The sequence below is a fragment of the Rattus norvegicus genome, chromosome 2 (genome assembly GCF_021556685.1).
Source record: "Rattus norvegicus strain SHRSP/BbbUtx chromosome 2, alternate assembly SHRSP_T2T, whole genome shotgun sequence".
NCBI classification, from domain to species: domain Eukaryota; kingdom Metazoa; phylum Chordata; class Mammalia; order Rodentia; family Muridae; genus Rattus; species Rattus norvegicus.
Window position 1 is genome coordinate 137,621,722 of NC_141535.1, and position 17,457 is coordinate 137,639,178.

Here is a 17,457-nt window from a genome sequence, read left to right on the forward strand (position 1 = left end):
ATTTTTAGCAAGCCTTGAATTCTAAGTAAATAAAAAATTAACTAAATTGGTTTTTAAAATAATACAGACTGTACTTTTTTTAGTTTCCCATGTCCTAATTGGAAAAGAAGGTCTTACTTGGGATAGAAATGCAAATTTTGTGCCAGTCTCTTCTTTGAAATTGGCAAGCGTTGTATTGAGTTGTTTATAAGGATAGAAATGTTTGACATTTCTTTTAATGCACATTCTTGCTGTCATTTTTTTAATTGACATAAAAATTGTACACATTTAAGAGGCACCAGGTAAGTGTGTCCATATACTTGCATTGTGTAATGTTCAAGTCAGGGAAAAAAAAAGAATATCTGGTCTCTTAAATATCCTTTCAAAAGCATTGACGGTCTTTACTGAAATACTCAGCATATTATCCTCATGTTTTGTCAGCCTGCCACCCAGAAGGTTCCCCCCTTTAAGCTATAATTTGATACTTTCTGCCTAAGGCCCTCCTGACCTCCAGTAACACTGCTCTTTCTGCGTCTGTTGAAACCAGCGTTTTTATATTGCATACCCTGATGAGACTGTATCTGTCTTGGCTTAATATAATGTGCTTCAGTCTGCCCATGTTTAAATGGGTTAAAAGGGCGTTGTCCTTTTCATAGCTGAGTAATATTCCGTGGTGTGTTTGCCTCGTGTCTTTACACTTCCGTCAGTCACCACCTGTCTTAAGGACAGTAGGTATCACTGGTACTTTGAGAGCGTTTCTGCTTGCTCTGCTTGTTACTGATTTAGTGTAAATTTAGTGATTAGAAAAGTCACATATGTGCCCACTTGACTTCATTGAAGATTTATTTAAGGCTTGGCTTGAGTAAACCTGGACTTTGGAGTTAATAGATGAAGGGAATAGAGGAAATTTTATTGTGTTCTAGTCCTTTTAAATGGTTCCATCTTTTTTGTTTTTTCTATTTAAATTTTTGAGTCCAATAAATACAATTTGATCATATTTTTCCTCCCCCTATCCCTCCCTCCCAGCATGTCCACCGAGTTTTATATTCCCCTCCTCACTCTGAGAAACAAACAAACAAAAAAACAAACCAGAATCCTCACAAACCAGCAAGATAAAAAAATGCTAAAACAAGACAAAAAGTCCTCAAAAGAGCATGGTTTGTTTTGCATTTGCCAACTACTCCTGTACACTTGGCCTGCTCTGCGGTGTGATTGATGTGCCTGCGACACCTGTTGGAGGAAGCATTTTTTCCCTTTGCTAGCAGACATAAATTGCAAACTGCTTCCTGGTTAGAGGTGGGGGTAGAAGCACCCATGTCCCCTTCCCACTCTCAGTCCTGGGACCCCGGCTGGTTTGAACTTATGTGTGCTGCCACAGCCTGAGTTCACATGTCTGTCAGTCCTGTTACATCTGGAAGACAGTTCCCTCAGAGCTGTCCTCAACTCCACCTCCTGCCCTGTAGCTCCCAGGGTCTGAAGGGGAGGGGTTGATGACAACAGCGCATTTAGGACTGGATGGATGCTCCAGCTGGGCACGGAGATGCACGGCTTTAATGCCAGCACTCAGGAGGTAGAAGCAAGCCAATCTTTGAGTTCAAGCTCCAGGCCAGCCAGGTCTACACTGTGAGACCCTGCCTCAAAGAGTGCTCGAGAGTCTCTCAGTCTCTAGATGTTGTTCACGTGCGTTCTCTGTGTTAGGGTATGGGAATATGTTCTTAGGAGTCTTGTTTGTTTGTATGTATGTATGTATGTATGTATGTATGTATGTATGTATGTATGTATGTAAAGCAGAATACTAGGCCTATTTCTCACCCAGTTTTGGGTTTTGGGCTTCATCTTATGGTCACCTGTTAGCTTAATAAGTTTCCCTTGAATACAAAGATGTAAGATGTGTTCGAGTAAAAATTGTTTCATGGTCTTGATTCTGTTAGATGTTTTGGTTTGGCAGTTATGAAGGAGTGGAGCCATTTTTCTTTTGTTTCTACTTGGTGGACAAGAGAGAAAGGAGTGTGGGTTCCAGCTTGTCTCACTTGAGATTCTCTTGCAGTGTTCAGGTGCTGGCACAGAAGCGAGTCTTGCTAGTGAACTAGGCGGCTCTGCTTTACAGACGCCTCTGGCCTTGTTGGGCAGATGGTTGAGGGACTTTTGTTTGGCCTGTTCGAGGGACACCCTACCATTTGGACAGGGTAAAAATGAGTTCTATGTTTTTCTACACGTAGCTGCTGTACTTTAAATGGGTTTGTACAAAAGTGGAGTATTCCATTTGGCTGATAAATGGCTGAACCTTCTGTTAATTGTTCAATGCTTAATATCCCCAGACCTCACTGATAACGTACTTTCTATGTCCAATAGTGTAAAAATCATCTCTGTCTAGAAAAAGTTATTTTTTGGTTCTCATTCAGAAGGGATGCCCCATGGCTTGCCCTAGGGAATCAACCTGAAGTCTTACAGAGGCTGGAAGCCATTTCATTCACCCAAATTCAGTTTTAGAGATGAGGGCAGAATACCTCAGCTGCTAACTAAAGACAGCACTTTAATTGGATAGATTCGTAGTAAGTGTCTGTGTAAGGAAAGATTTTTGTTGTGTTTGCCTTTCCAGAACATGTGGTAGAAATTGAAAAGGAATGGGGGAAGAACTGAGAACCAGGGCAGAAGCCTACAGGACAGAAAGTGATCCACACCTTTGTGGAAGGGTGGCTTTCTGCAGCTTTAGAAGGAGATGCTTTGAGCCATGCTTATGATCTTTATGGCTAATATTCATACCCCTCTGTTTTCTGTTCTGCGGTCCTCCCTTACCCCCAAACAGTAGTTTTTAATTGACTCTTCAATCCAGGGTAATCCAACTTTTAGCGAGATAAATGACATTTGGGGTTCGCTTGCTCATTTATCCTTTTCTCCTTCCTTCCTTATTTGTGTTTGAAAGGAAAAGATTAAACTTTTCTAGTCAATTTGGATAATTAGGATTTTTTGCTTGTCATTTTTGTGTCTTCTGCGAATAATCAAAGCTCCCACTGCCTTTTAATGCCTACCTTTAACTGTGGTCTCCACTGTTTCTTTGTTTGGAGCCCTTCTAGGCTGAGGTCAGGCAGGTACACATGCAAGCAGGTGGTAGGAGAAAAGTGTGGAATAATAAGCCCTTCTGACAGGATCCATCAGCTCAACGTTGGTGCTGTGGGTGGAGTTATTCTTAGAGCCCCAGTTTGAAGATGGTTGTGCAAAAACCCATCTGTACTGCTGGTTGCCAGCATCTCTGGTACAAATATTGTCGTTTGCTCTTGAGGCAATCTGCTATTTCAGTCCTAGATTCAGTTTTATAATGTGCTGAGCAAAATAGCGGGGGGGGGGGGATACCTTAAGTGGTAGTGTAATCTTGAGTTTAAAACACGCAGCAGCCGTGTTTCCAGTACAGGGTTGTTCATTGTCTCTCCTTAACTCACCTGTAAGCATAATCCACATTTATTTATTCGTGCTTGCCTGAGGCCTGCCTCCCTTGTCCTGACTGCAAATCAGTTCTGTACCTGCTGAGAGGAATGATGGCGCTTGTGCTGACACAGAATGTTTACTTGGGACTTCTTTTAAGATGTACTCTGTAAGGTTATAACGCGCCAAGCTCTTTTGACTGAAAACATGAATGCACTCAGAAACTAGTGGGCATGTGAGTCAACTTTACACATAATGAAGAAGAAAGGCAGCCACTTCATAAAAAAAAAATATATATATATATATATATATATATATATATATATATATATATATATATATAGGTTTATCTCACAGTTTGGGAGGCTGGAAGTCCACAGAGCGTGTTACAAGGTCTGGTGACGCGGGCACTCCTTCCTTCTCTGTGTCCCATCATGTTGTATAAGTATGTCTTCTGTAAGTCACCAGGAATCAGTCTTGGGTTTTCTGCACCTGTGACCTAGTCTAGTCCCTTTTCAGATGCCATTCTCTAATCACCACAGTCTGTGACTCACCTTCTTAGCATGAGTGTGAGGGACAAAACATGATTGAACTGTGCTGTGTCCATAGCACTTAGTTACAAAAATTGTCAAATGTGACACTGCACCACTGTTCTCTCCTGGTGTCCTTCACTGTCCTGGCTTTGAAAGTTAAACTGTCATGGAGGCCACCAAACACCTGGCAGAGCTCTGCACAAAGCCCTGTAGCGGGAGTGTGGGGTCTCTAGAAACTGGGCATGAGGTCTCACTGCCATTTGCTGGAACTTCGTCACAAAACTGTTTAGAAGGAGAAAGCACATCGTCATGTAGGAAGTAGTATGTTTTCTTCTGTTTCTGGCTTTTGCACTTTCTTTCCAGCCTGATGCACAGTGAGGGCCTATCTGACTCAGTACATGTATGACAGTATGACGTATACTGTATGACAGTATGACTCAGTACATGTACACACATAACTCAGTACCTTACAGAACAGTGTCACACTTAGCCTTCAAAAGTGCTGGCCCTGAGTCTCTAAGTAGATTTTTATGACTTTATGGATTGTGATCTAGAGTTTTAGCCTGGGGCAGCCCACATTTTTCCATGACCTTCAAGTGTTGGCCACAGCCCTGAAGTCAGGAGAGAGGTGAATGCATCCATATATGGAATAGTCATCCTGGGACAGAAACGGGAAGGGACTTCACAGTCTGCTTAAAGACACGGCAGAGGATTTAGCTAGTTAAGTCAGTAGTCACTCTTGGTCTCAGACATGGAACTAGTTAAAATTACACAGTAAACCAGGCAGCTCTGAGAAACACTTTAAGTCCTCAGTGACAGACTAGACATGATAGTTTGATACTTATATTTGGCTGTTTAAGGTGGGAAGGCCAATTTTCTGACCCTGTGGGACCCCATAACTAGTTGTCTGCAAAGCTCCAATCTCATGAAAGTTAATTCCACTTCATTTCCTCAAATATGAATCTCACCTTTAACCTAAGTTGGCTGGGTTTTCAGAAATACAGAAAAATTTGGATGTTGGTGATAGTGGTTATTTTAAAAAGCAAAAACAAAACAACAATAACAAAACAATTTATTCCTTAATATCTTCCTTCATTTTTGTGAGAGTGTGAACTGATGTGATTGGCTGGGCTTGGACTGGCTCGGATAGCTTTCTCCCACCCAGGCAGGTTTTTGCTGGTTGGCATAAGCAGCTGTGATCTTCTCAGACTCCGGTGTGAAGTTAGCTAGCTCTGTGTTGAAAGGAAACACTGCACATTAAAAGGGAAAGCGGGGGAAGACAATTCCAGGAAATTGAAAGGTGAGTTTGGCATTCCGCATTCATTAATGTCGCTTCTAGTGTTCTTTCTGAAAAACAGTGATGACTTCAGAATACACTGGCTTCCATCCACTGCCTCATGATTGTATTCAAGGATATCCCTTCTTAAACATCTAGTAAATTCCTTTTACTGTTTGATACTGACTAGTAAAGAGTTCTGCTAACCTCATGCTTCGCAGAGTTGACGGCCATGTGCTCATATTCACTTTTCTTCCTGTGAAACACAGTCATGTGGAATAGCATGGCTGCGCTGAAAAGAGTCTTGCACATGAAGCTGTCTAAACCCAATGGATATTTAGTACAGATTCCAGGTCTTACTCCATACCAATTGAATCCTAGTATCGGAATGTCTCTATAAAGCTTTCCTGTCATTGCCTCGACTGGTAACCGCTCAGTTTGAAGCTGAGGAAAAGGAAATTTGATTAGTTGTGTTAGGTAATTGGGTTGGGAGTAGCAGGAGGAGAAACTGTCTTGTGATGGGGGAATGGGGTAAGGGTTGGTCTTAGGAAGCCCTGGGCGAGGCCCTGGGTGAGAGGCAGTTATGTTTGGGTGCTGACAACGTAGGTGAGCTGAGCAGTTTGAAGATGGGAAGTAGAGCTCCCGGCCTTGAGGTTTGTAGCTTCTGCAAAGGTGAGTTGTGTGGTATCGCAGTCTCGGGGATGTGCTTGAAGCTTCCGAGTGCTGCTCCACTGGCTCATCTGTGTCAGCCTTACCAGGAGTCAGAGCAGCTAGAACTCCTGCCTTTTGGCAGCCACTAAGTTCAGAGCAGAGGTTCTGGGGCTGCTTTCTGAAGCCTGGGCCATGGCTGAGCTGATGGATGTGGGCCCTGAAGTCCTTTGTAAAACTGCCGAGCCTCTTTTAACTCACAAAGTTGTTACTTAGTACAAATCTCATTCAGTAATTTAATTTTCTTTTTTTTTAAAGCATTATATTTTTGAAAATTTTCCAGGTCTCATAGTCAACACTAAAAGCAGGAAATCAAAGCCATACAGATTGAAAACCTTTCCAAATTGCAGTGGAAGGAAGCTTTGAAAATGGGAGAGATACAAGAAGCTGATGGGGAGTTTTGTTGCCTTTTTAGTATAGAGCATTGGCATTGTGGGAAATTATTAGTTGACTAGTCCTGTATTACTTATGATATCAATTGCAATTTCATAAGAGGAATTGTTTCTGCTCACAGTGAGTGCAGTTGGTCCACTTTAATCCAAACAGGTGACAGTTGAAATACGTAGCATCAAACAGGAAGCAGATGGGGGCTAATTTAAGTTCTGTTGGTGATGAAAGGGTGACTGACCAAGGAGCAGCTGGTTTACAAGTTTGAACACAGATTCATGCTGTTGTATAAGGGAAGCCCCTTCACATTCTCCTGACTCTTGGGGGTCACAGCCTGTGTCTCAGCAGTAACTAGGAAGGCTGTGTGGCTCTGTGTGCTTGCTGTGCCTCTGAAGCACTCTCTTCAGGGGTAATGGGGAAGGGGTCACAGCCCAAGATTCCTTGTCCTCTTTAGCATGTTTTGGCACCCGATACACTACCCAGATGAGATAGTGGTCTTTTCTGTACCCTCCAACAAAGTGTGTGTGTGTTTGGCTTTAGGTTTGCTCTGTCCCAGCCTCAGTCTTCTCTTACAGTGGTATCAAACGTGTTGGTGTCCTGGCCTAAGCTAAGGCCTATGTCTGCCTAACCAAGCACAGTGTGGTCCTGAAGCATGTGCCCAGTGGGGCTGTGGCTGAGAGGTTGCAGCTTCTGTCCCCTGCTATTACTGTCACATAAGCACAAGAACAAGGTCCTGTGTGGGCTCTGTGGACCATGTGCCAGCGACATGAAGGGGGTAATACTAGGAGGTTTGAAATCTGGCCCCAGTACTGTAATAGGTGTTAAGTGCACATGGGGAGATAGAAGCTTGGAGAGCAGCGGAGTCTGGGTTTATCTGACATACTGGTTTGCCAAAGGGGGGGGGGGGTAATGGTGAGTGGGTGTTTATCTTCACAGGCTCTGTAAACTTCTTCCTCCTCTCAGCTTGCAGAATGTCTGCTGTTTCTTAGAAAAGTAAAAACCTTGGATACAGTTTGCAAAGGACAGCTTCTGCTTAATGATGCATACATCATATTCTTGTTTGATTTTATGAGTGTACAAATTCATAGGTGTGTTTCACCGCATTGTTCTGTTTGATAGGCACTGTTTCTGAATGATTGAGGAAAGGGGATAGGACTTTTTTGTTCTTTTGGTTTTTTTTCTACACTATTCTGTCTATGAAAGTTACACATGAATTAATGTTTTCACAGCAGCAGGACAAACATCCACAGAGGTAAACTACATAGTAAAAGTTCTCAGTACATTCACTGTACAGAGGCTTGTCATTGCTGAGGTGAGAGGGGTGTGCTGGGGAAAATGGAGGACTAGATCAAGATACATTGTGTACATCTGTGCAGATGGCAAGGAATAACTTGAAGTATAAATAAATATATATGTATATATAATTCTTTTTAAAGATTTGGGCTGGGACATGGCTTAGTGAGTTAGACACCTGCTACACGTGGGACATGCATTGGATTTCCAAGATGCACATGTTGGCAGAGAAACTTGACTGCCACAAACTGCTCTTTGACCTCCCATGCTTGTCATATGCATGTGCCAGAGACACATTTAATTTTAAGAGGTTTTAAAGATAATTTTAAATAAAAGAATTTCATTTATTTTTCTTGCAGTAAATGGTATGTAATAGAGATGTCATGTTGTAGTAAAGATGTTGTGGTTGATGCCCACTCTCAGATATACAGAAACTTCATAGAATCAGAAGCCATTTTGCCCAGATTTGTTCTATTTGTCACTGAGGGGAAAGCCTGCCTGTGGGCTCCTTTTCTTCTGGGCTTAATTCCCATGACCCCAGAATCCACCACTTAACCAATGCATAATGACATTCCTTTCTCTGAATATTGTTGCAGTCGTGGCTGTTTTGCTATTTGTGCTGGATGTTTTAAGATTCTTTGTATCATTCTGCCTTTTCAGCCAATCAGTTAAACAGTTTAACATAAGCTCTTAAAGAGGCAGAAGAGAATTGGTCCGTTTTTCTATTAGAGTCATTGACATTAGCCTAGTTTCTTGTGTTTGGGGAAGGGCAGATGACTCCTTCCCAGTCAGTAGTGGGACATGCTTGCATTGACTGGGTTGTCTTTGTCCTTCACAGACCAATAGGCTCCACTCTCTCATTTCTGCCATCAAGGTCCACACAATACTCAGGCTTCTTAGGTACCGAGGTCAGGTGTGTGTGCTCTTTGATAAGAAACTTGGGCAATTCTGAGGCACTCCAGCTGGAGACCCCCCTTCTGCTCTGGGTATACTTAATCTCACAAATGCCTTTGAAACACTTGTGTCTATTACAGTTAATATCTCTTGTGGGCAGTTAGGGCAGGCAAGAAAGCAAAACATAAGATTAAAAAAAATTATCCAAAGTCACGACTACAAAGAAGATAAAGTCAGGGTTAAAGCTCTTAAAACCACTTTTATTAGCATATATTAATTATATATGAGTTCTATTACAATCTTTTATACATGTACATAATGTATTTTCATCATAATCCCTGTCTTGATTAGCACCTATTAGATCTCTTTTTTCTAAGATACGTGCCACTAGATGTTGGTTTTGTAATATAGTAGGTCATGAAGAGCAGTTAGAGAAACGACATCTGTGTGTTTGTACTTGCACACACTGGCAGGTTATTAACCTGTCTAACCTCTATACCTACAAAACAAAAAGCTGTAAATTAATAATGCAGTTTGTTTAGTTTTCTTTGCTTTATATATAAATTAGCACAAAACAATTTATCAGAGCTTTATTTTAAAAATAAATAAACCTCGTTTAAGTTTATATCTCAAGTAGGCTTCCTTAAATGAATTCTCTTCACCACAAAAGGAGCCATTACTTCTGAAGCACACACGAAAGAATGCTAGACCATGGTGGGCTGTTTCATGTTGGAAGTACTAGAGGAGGGAGAGCTCTCTCTTGATGGTTAAAGAAAAATGTGTTCTTTGGGAAACAGGGAGCCCACAGGGCACACTTAGATGGTCACTGCTGGGAGCTGTTTGTCAGTGGAGACAGGCCTGACCACAAGCTGGCCACAGATAGTGTTTGTCCTGTCAGTGGCAGCCTCTGCCTCTGTTATGTTATACCAAAGGGGAATTTAAATAGAACCCACTAACATTCTCTCTCTGCTGCAGAACCAGCATTCTAGGGGGGCATTTATCAGGTCGATAGGTAAAGGTGCTTGGCAGGTGTTGCACCTGAGGTTTCATACCTGCACCAGACCAGGCCGATCCTGTGCACTTAGTGCGGTGCATGACGAAGCACCTTCCCCCACACAACATCCTCACTGCCGCCACCTTCTAAGAAATACTTAACATTCAACTTGACTTTAAACTGTTGTCTTGTCATTTAATGGGGAGCTTCCAAAAAGGTCAGGTGTGGAGGTCTAAGGCCAGTTTTCAGGAGTCAGTTCTTCCCATCTACTTCTCCATCTTGAAGTAAGTTTCCTTAGACCAGACAGAAATGATATGACATGGCGTTACTTTGCAGTGAAGACGCAAACCAAATACAGTATCTTAGAACTGATTCACAGTCTTCCGTCCCTGTTCCAAAACCAACTTGCTTCTCATCCAAGTGAAGTTGTTGCAGGCCTTTATGTGTCACAAGTTTTTTTGTATCCGTTTTTGAATCCCAGAGATAGAAATCTTTTACTTGTTATTTTGTGAGATAGGGTCATATGCTAGAAGCCAGAATCCTCTGCTGAAGCCACCCCAACATTGGTGCTGCATCTGCACTACCACATCCAACTAACAACTGAAATGACGGGAGTGAATCGGGCGCTCCCTCTCGGCACATGCTCAGCTGTCATCGTGAGTTGACCTACAGTTACAAAATATTTGAGCTATTTCTTAGAGTCTCTTTGTTTGATGATAGCTGTGACTTTTGGGTGTCCCTGCTTTGTGGAGGAACAGAGGAATGACGTCAGAGGACAGGCCTCCTCATGACAGGCGGGCAGGCGAGCTCTCAGCTGAGGAAGGTCCCTGCCACTGCCACTAGCTTTTACAGTTGAATTCTGCCCGTGCACTTCACAAAGCTGCATGAGGGAACTGAGGAGGACGCCCATCTCCATTGAGACTCACTGGTCCAGGCCAGCCATGAGTCTGTCTTGATCTTAGATTCTTTTCAGGAGCCTACCAGAGTTTGTTGTCAATATGTCCATTTGTGATAAATAAGTCGATGTTACGTTGTAAGGCATTATTTACCTGATTTCCTTTAAGCTGTTCAAAAACACCTGAAAGATTTGGGCACTCCTAGATAATAACCTCAAGAAACAAAAATGAACCATCACAATGTTAGAGCTGAGTTTGTGTGCCAGGTGTTGAGAAGAATAAAATGTTTGAAAACAGTAGACATCACGAAGGGAGGTTTTTAAACTTGTTTTCAACAAATAGTCTCCACTCCAGCATCTCCATTTTAAATGTGAGGGTGGGTAAGGGGGAACAGAGCCTAGTCTCATAAGTCATGAGACAAAAGATGAAGGCCAATTGAACATAAACCCACACCATTTTCAGTTTGGCAGTGTTAAGGGTGGCCCTGTGCCTGGAGCCTATCCTCTTCACACAGGCTACACTGACATTCTTAGACCAAAGATGTGTTTCAAGTTGGAGACAGCAGTCTTCTTTTTAATTACTGTGTGTGTGTGTGTGTGTGTGTGTGTGTGTGTGTGTGTGTGTGTGTTGGGGGTGGGTGGATACATGGAAGAGGGCAGAACAATTTTGGGGGCATGGGTTGTCTACAATGTAGGATCCAGGGATCAATCAAGCTTAGGTCATTGGGCTTATAGACAACTGTCTTTGCCTACTGCGCCATCCCACCCAGCCATTCTCACTCCCCTGAGATCTGCATTTCATAGTACAGGGAGGAGGAGGAGGAGCAGACCATCTGCCATTCATGGGCACTCCTTAAAGGTCCCCTGCCTTTTCAGTGCTCATCCACATCCCCAAGACTAATCTATCACACGGACAAACCACATCTCCTGTAGCAGATGTTTTACTAACAAGAGATCTGTACATTAACATACAGATACATACATACGTACATGTACGTACGTATGTACGTACGTATGTACGTACGTATGTAAATTTGGACAATGAAAAAATGGCTGGCTTTTGTAGAAAGGAAGATGGTCTCAGTGAAGGAAGCTTGTGTTTGGTCATTTACGATTCTGACTATGCATTATAATGTTAGTGGCTGGATGTAAATAAGTTACTTTTCTTGGTAATGAAAGTAATAGATGGAGATGAGCATGGTGGTGCCAACTGGTGATTCTGATTCGTAGGAGATAGAAGCAGGTTCAAGAATGCCAAGGCCAAGATGGTCTCAAAAAGTTAAACAAAATAAATGTATAAACACATCTTGATGCAGTCTCTTAATATGCTTGGAATTGTTAGCATTTTTACATTTATGGTAGACTTTGTGTTTTCCAAACATGCTCAGAGGATCTCTGTGACTGTGACATACCTAGCTCAGACTCACATATAATGAGCTAACTGGTAAGACTAATTCATGGTTTGGACTACATTGCCAACAGTGTGTAAGGGGGGGTGTGAGTGAATTTTCAGAAGTTCAGAGTATTTTTGACTATAGCTTGGAAAAGATGTCTAAAAATTACACTGTTTGCTAGATGTTAGCCACAGTGGTAATCATTCTGTTTAATTCAGAGCAGTAAACAGTGTGGAGTGAAATAGCAGAGAAAACAACTGGAGAAGCAACAGTACTGGTTGTCAGACTGTGGAGCTGCATGACTTGCCACTGCCTGGAGTCATCCTAAGGAATGGTCATCCGACCCTTGGTCATTCTCCCTTAGCAAGTTATTCTGTAACAGGCTGGCCTCAAACTCAGAGATCTACCTGCCTCTGCCTCCCAAGTGCTAGGCTCAGAGGCATGCACCATCCAGGGGAGGAGAGGGGGGTGCAATGTTAAAGTCAAGAAAAACTGCAGGGGTGAGGCCAGGGCTCCTGCCAGGACCTCTGATGGATGAGGCCCTTTGCCTCCTCTAACTCTCCCTTATCTCAGCCTAAGGTCGTCTGGGTCTGGCCTAGGCATAACTGTACTTGGTTTCTTGCTGGCCCTGGGGAAGCGCCTTCCTACCTCCTCTGGGGAGGGGCTGATGCGCCTGACCTGAGAGCAGCTTGAGGCCCCAGGCCCCAGCCGGTCCTTTCATCTTCTAGTTCTGTTTTCAGAGGTAGAAATGCTGCGCACAGCCCGGTGCTCACTGTAGGGCAGAAGCTAGGTCTTAAGAAAGAAGCAAAAGTGACTGGGAGGCCTGGCCTTCAGTGGGCACCATTGTGGAAACAGCTGTTTGCATAGAGGTGCTAAGGGAGCAGCAGCTCCAGGCACACTGCCTTAATGTCTGTGGGAAATCTGCAGACACCCCTGGCTTGGGCACATGTGGTGGTGGGGGTATCTTGTCTTTGGGACAGTTCTGGACCCAAATAGCTCTGTTAATACTGGGTCAGCCAATGAGTTACTTCAGTATTTGATTAGAGACAAAACTTTAGGAAGTTGAATAAAGGTGGTCCCCAGCAGTGACTTAGCAAGCATGAGTCGCTGTTGCTAGAATAGCAGGCTAATAGCAGGAAGATTCTCTGTAGTCCCCACAGGAAAACAGTACACTGCAGAGAATTCACAATTAAGCATTGTACTTGGAATTCATTATGCTTTTTTAATAGATATTGTGTTATTAGGATTCCAAAACAGGAATTAAAAAGAAGGAAAGGAAAGAGAGGGAACAAATAGCAGCTGGCCAGTTCTTAGTAAGCAGACTGTGTATCTAAAGCGCTGGTTCTTCCTCAGAGTCTTCGGGCAGCAGCATGTTTAGGGTAAAATCCTAGGCAGGACAGTCTGTGGATGAGGTACTGTTTTCATCTTCGCGGGCTTCATTGTTCCTGTCTCTGACTTTATATCAGTCGCATATAATATTATAATATAAATAACTTGGGGCACGTACTTCTGACATAGACAGTGAGCAGCGTAGATGGACCCATAGCTGTTAACTTTGACAAAGTTTACTTTTGTCTTTCTAACTTCCTAAAAACCTTAAAATTGATCTGAGCCTTTCCGCTGTGCTTGCTTTTATACCCAATTCAAGTTCTTTATCAGAGGAAAATAGGTCCTAATGTGCTACTTAGTTTAGATTTTTATTTTGTTTTTGTTTTTTTTAATTCTTGGAGCCAAATAGATAGGGTAGTTAATTACGTTTTAATGCTTTGTGTTTAGACAACCATTTTAGATTAGGGGGGAAAATGGTATGGCCTGTAAAATAGACAAAGATTTTCATTAGGAACCAGCAGAATCACTTTAGCTGCAAATGAGATTCCTCTTAATATCCTCCTGCAGTGGGGCCCTGTGTGTTTAAAAGAGCTATTTGCCAAGAGCAACAAAAAAGATTTCTATTGTGAATAGCCAGTTAAGTGACATTTGAGGCTGGAGAAATTGCTCAGTGGTTGGGGCACTCATTTCTCTGACAAGACCTGGGTTCAGTTCCTAGCACACATGGGTTCCCATTGGCTAGGTCCAGCAGCCCACCATTTTCTTATAGCCTCTGTGGGCACCAGACACAGACATCTACACAGATGTACTACAGGCAAAGTGCACATATACATAAACAATTTTAATAGACATGTAGGGGAGTTATAGTTGACTGCTGTGGGCTTAGCAGTACTTGGTCTCTGTGCCTCCCTGAGGGTTAATGGCTCTGGGGAACACCTGCATGGTGGAAGGAAATGGAATTAATCCCGGGAGACCAAGCTTCCTTTTGAAACAGTTTTAAACCCATAGATCACTTTAAAAATAATAACAATTGCAAGCTAGGGGAGACCAAGCTCTACTATGGGGACCTTATTAGCTATGGTTAACACTAAAAAAGTTGGCCTGTGGGGTGTTGTGGCATTAGGTCAGAGCCTATAGAATATCAAGCAGTTTGTTCCCCAGGTTAGCAGGCATAGGACAGTGGTGAGTGGCTGGTGGGTGGACTAGAGGGAAAGCGCTGAAAGAGCTGTTGGTATCAGCCTCACCTGCAGTATGAGCCTTGTCTTTGGGAGACGTCATTCCTTTTCCTCTCTTAGTCTCTCTGTGTGTGGTGTAGACCTATCAGGGCATGTTTGTGGCAGTCAACAAGACAAGCTTGGATACTGGCCCTTGTTTACCTGGGGGGTCCCATCTTCCTGTAGAGTATTAGGTTTGCATGTGCAAGTGTGTCTAGGTGTGTGTGGGTTCCGGGGATTCAAACTCAGGTCGTCGTGCTGTACGTTAGGCGCTTACCACTGAGTCATCTCCCAAACCCAGCATTTCATTCCTGGGAGTGGACAAAGCACATCATTAGAATTCATTTCACACAGGAAAACGAAAAGTTTTGTTCTTTCCCAAAACTAGTTTCCTCTGAAGAAACACTTCCCTGTGGCACACAGTTAAATTTTATGGCAAAGGGGAAACACCGCTTGTTAAAACGTACTACCTTCTGAGAAGCAAAAACTTGGCAGAATTATTATCATTAAGCACATTTCCTCAAATATTAGGATATTAGGTCTGCATTAAGCTTGTTGGCTAAAGAGCTGGTAAGCTGTGGACACTTTACTCTGTTTCAGAGCTTTCTTCTGCTTTTGAAGGTTGTGGCATCTCCACTTTCTATCTTTGATTTTATTAATACAGACCCACTTATTTGTAATTTGTCTCCTCACCAGACATGCTTGTCTTGCATTTCTTTGTATGTTCATGAATGCTGCTTATTGTCTTAGGGGTTCTTAAGTGTACCCTTTAAAGTTAAATGGTCAGGGCATTAGAATATATGACCTTTGCCATGTCCTGCACTGGTTGAGTCCCAGAGCCCTGCCTAGGGGCCACAAGGGAGTGAAGAAAGGATACATATGGAGACAGACAGACAGACACACACACACACACACACACACACACACACACACACACACACACACACACACACAGAGTGACTCTGGGATCAGATGGGGTTCTCTAATTTTACCATTACCAGCCAACCTGAAACTTCAGCGTATGTATTAGATAGAGCACAGGGGGAAGGGTTAACTAGTCTGGGTAGGGGGTCTCTGTCAGGCTGTAACCGCCCCTCTGCTTGTGCGTGTATCAGTCCCCCCACCCCCCCACCCCACCCCAGATTATGAAGCCACAGTTGATAGTCCTTGCACACACTGATAAATGTTGGTTCATAAAGAGTCATTCTTAGACTTCCAAGAAAGCTTTGCCAGTTCTCTCTTGCCTGGCCCACAGGGGTAATGGCTTTGCCAATTTCTCATGAGCCAGTTGGTCTTGGAGTCCTTGACAGGCAGTGCCTGTGTCAATATTCATTTGCTCAGGATTTCACTAACTCAGGGCTTCCTCACCTCCCTTCATCTCCCTCTCCTATCTTCACACGTAGTCGAAGGCAGGTTCATCTCAGTTCCCACACTAAAGATGGTAAGAAGGAACATAACAGCCACTGTATACCAACAAGAACAACAAGGAATGTTCTACGTGTTAAAGTGATTAAAGCCCAAAGCTCCTCAAGGACCATTTCTGTAGTATTAGCAAGAGAAATAGTCTAATGGCGAGCCCTTTGTGTTTTTGGGAAGTGTCGGCACAATTGGACCACATATTTGCTACATTATTGAGTCCAACCAGGAGACGGACCCAAACCAGTTCCCAACTCTGGTTTTACTTGAAGACAAAGATATCAAAACTACACTAAACACTCCCAGAATTAAATCTATAATCTATGTAAGGGGAAGAAAACACAGGATTGCAGTTCATCTGTGAGAACATGGAAATAAGCCTGAGGAAGCCCGTTAAACAGGAAGTTTGTGATGAATGACTTAATCAAGTTGGCTTAAAATTCCTGTTTATATATTCCTTACTTCCTATAATAAAGTAGCCAGTTTTATTTCCCTCAGTTTGTGTCAACTGATAGCCGGGCCCTTCCACGCATACATACTACCCTACCCTATGCTGTGGTTCTCCGCTAGCCACTGACAGGTGTTAAGAGCCAGTACTCATTGAGACCCTGACCGACTCATCCCAGGACCACTACCTTTGATTCTACCCCATCAGGCATCTCCCAGATGCAGGAGGCTTCCCATGCTACCCATGAGTCCCCTCACCTCTCTCTTGCTGTTTTACATGACAGTGGACTCTCCCCCATTCTGTGCTCAGTGGAAGATTACTTTTGAGGAATTTTCTTTACTCTGGAATGATTTGAATAAGATGAAGCACTTTAGAGCAAAATGTGAGTCCACAGCAGTTTACTAATCTACAAGTTACATGTTAGGTGGCCTAGAAGGAAGGTCATGTCTTAAACTGTACACCAGGTGAATTGCTGTGTGTTAGAACTTGTAGGGCAGCTTTGAGATCGCCAGAGATTCTCGTGCCAAGACTTTAGTGTAGACAGATTATGGCTTAGGAGGTATTCAGGTGAGAATAGGGCTCTGAAAAATGAAATCATCTTTATGGAAAGACATGGATTAACGGTCCATAGTAAGTCTTCTGTTAAAGCATGTTTTTGAGTCAAATAATATGCACACTATTAACAATTTATGTCTCTAAACACACGAACTGTTGAGTAAATGTGACATGATTTCCTTCTCAAAAGCACACTGCACTATTCTAAGTCATTTTATTAGTAGCTCAAATCGGAACTCTATTAAATAGTGGTTTTTGCTACTTAGAGTCTTTAGTGTGTTTTCACTTGGAAGTGTAAGAAAGGAAGCATGAGGAGAGGGGATCCATACTTGCTGGGTATCTGTAATCGCTGTGCACAATTACAAAGTTCAGACGTGAGGGAAGATCTAGTTTGTCTAGCATTTTTTAAAGAATTTGTAAGTTTTCTACAACTGGTAGCTCTTTACTCATATGGCCCAGACTCTGAACACGAGGTTCTTTGTGTGGGTTATCTGTACCACCTATGCAGTCAGGGGGTACTTGTCAGCAGATGAGGGTCTCTGGGGACCACTTTATTTTCCTTGTACGTCCTCAAAGCCTCTTTATGTAGGCTTTCCCTGGGGCAGTGCACACCAGAAATTCAGTATAGCTGCTGGGGTTTTCTGTCATAAAGAAGAGCCCCACTGGGAAGCAAGTCGTAGTGTATACATTTATTAGCCATGAAGGCAGACTATGGGTTTTGT

The 17,457-nt window shown here is 42.9% G+C and overlaps 1 protein-coding gene across 4 annotated transcripts in view; it reads left to right on the forward strand.

The window, feature by feature from the left end:
* Foxo1 (forkhead box O1) overlaps positions 1-17,457 on the forward strand; it is a 78,260-nt gene that overhangs the window by 52,003 nt on the left and 8,800 nt on the right. Inside the window, exon 1 of one of the 4 annotated variants that reach the window (XM_087635780.1) lies at positions 9,459-10,140. The exons of the other annotated variants lie outside the window; for them this stretch is intronic. Within the exon in view, the coding sequence (XP_087491906.1) occupies positions 10,090-10,140 (51 nt within the window). The 5' untranslated portion in view covers positions 9,459-10,089. Of the gene's footprint in view, positions 1-9,458; positions 10,141-17,457 lie in introns of those variants that run through there. 4 annotated transcript variants of the gene reach the window in all.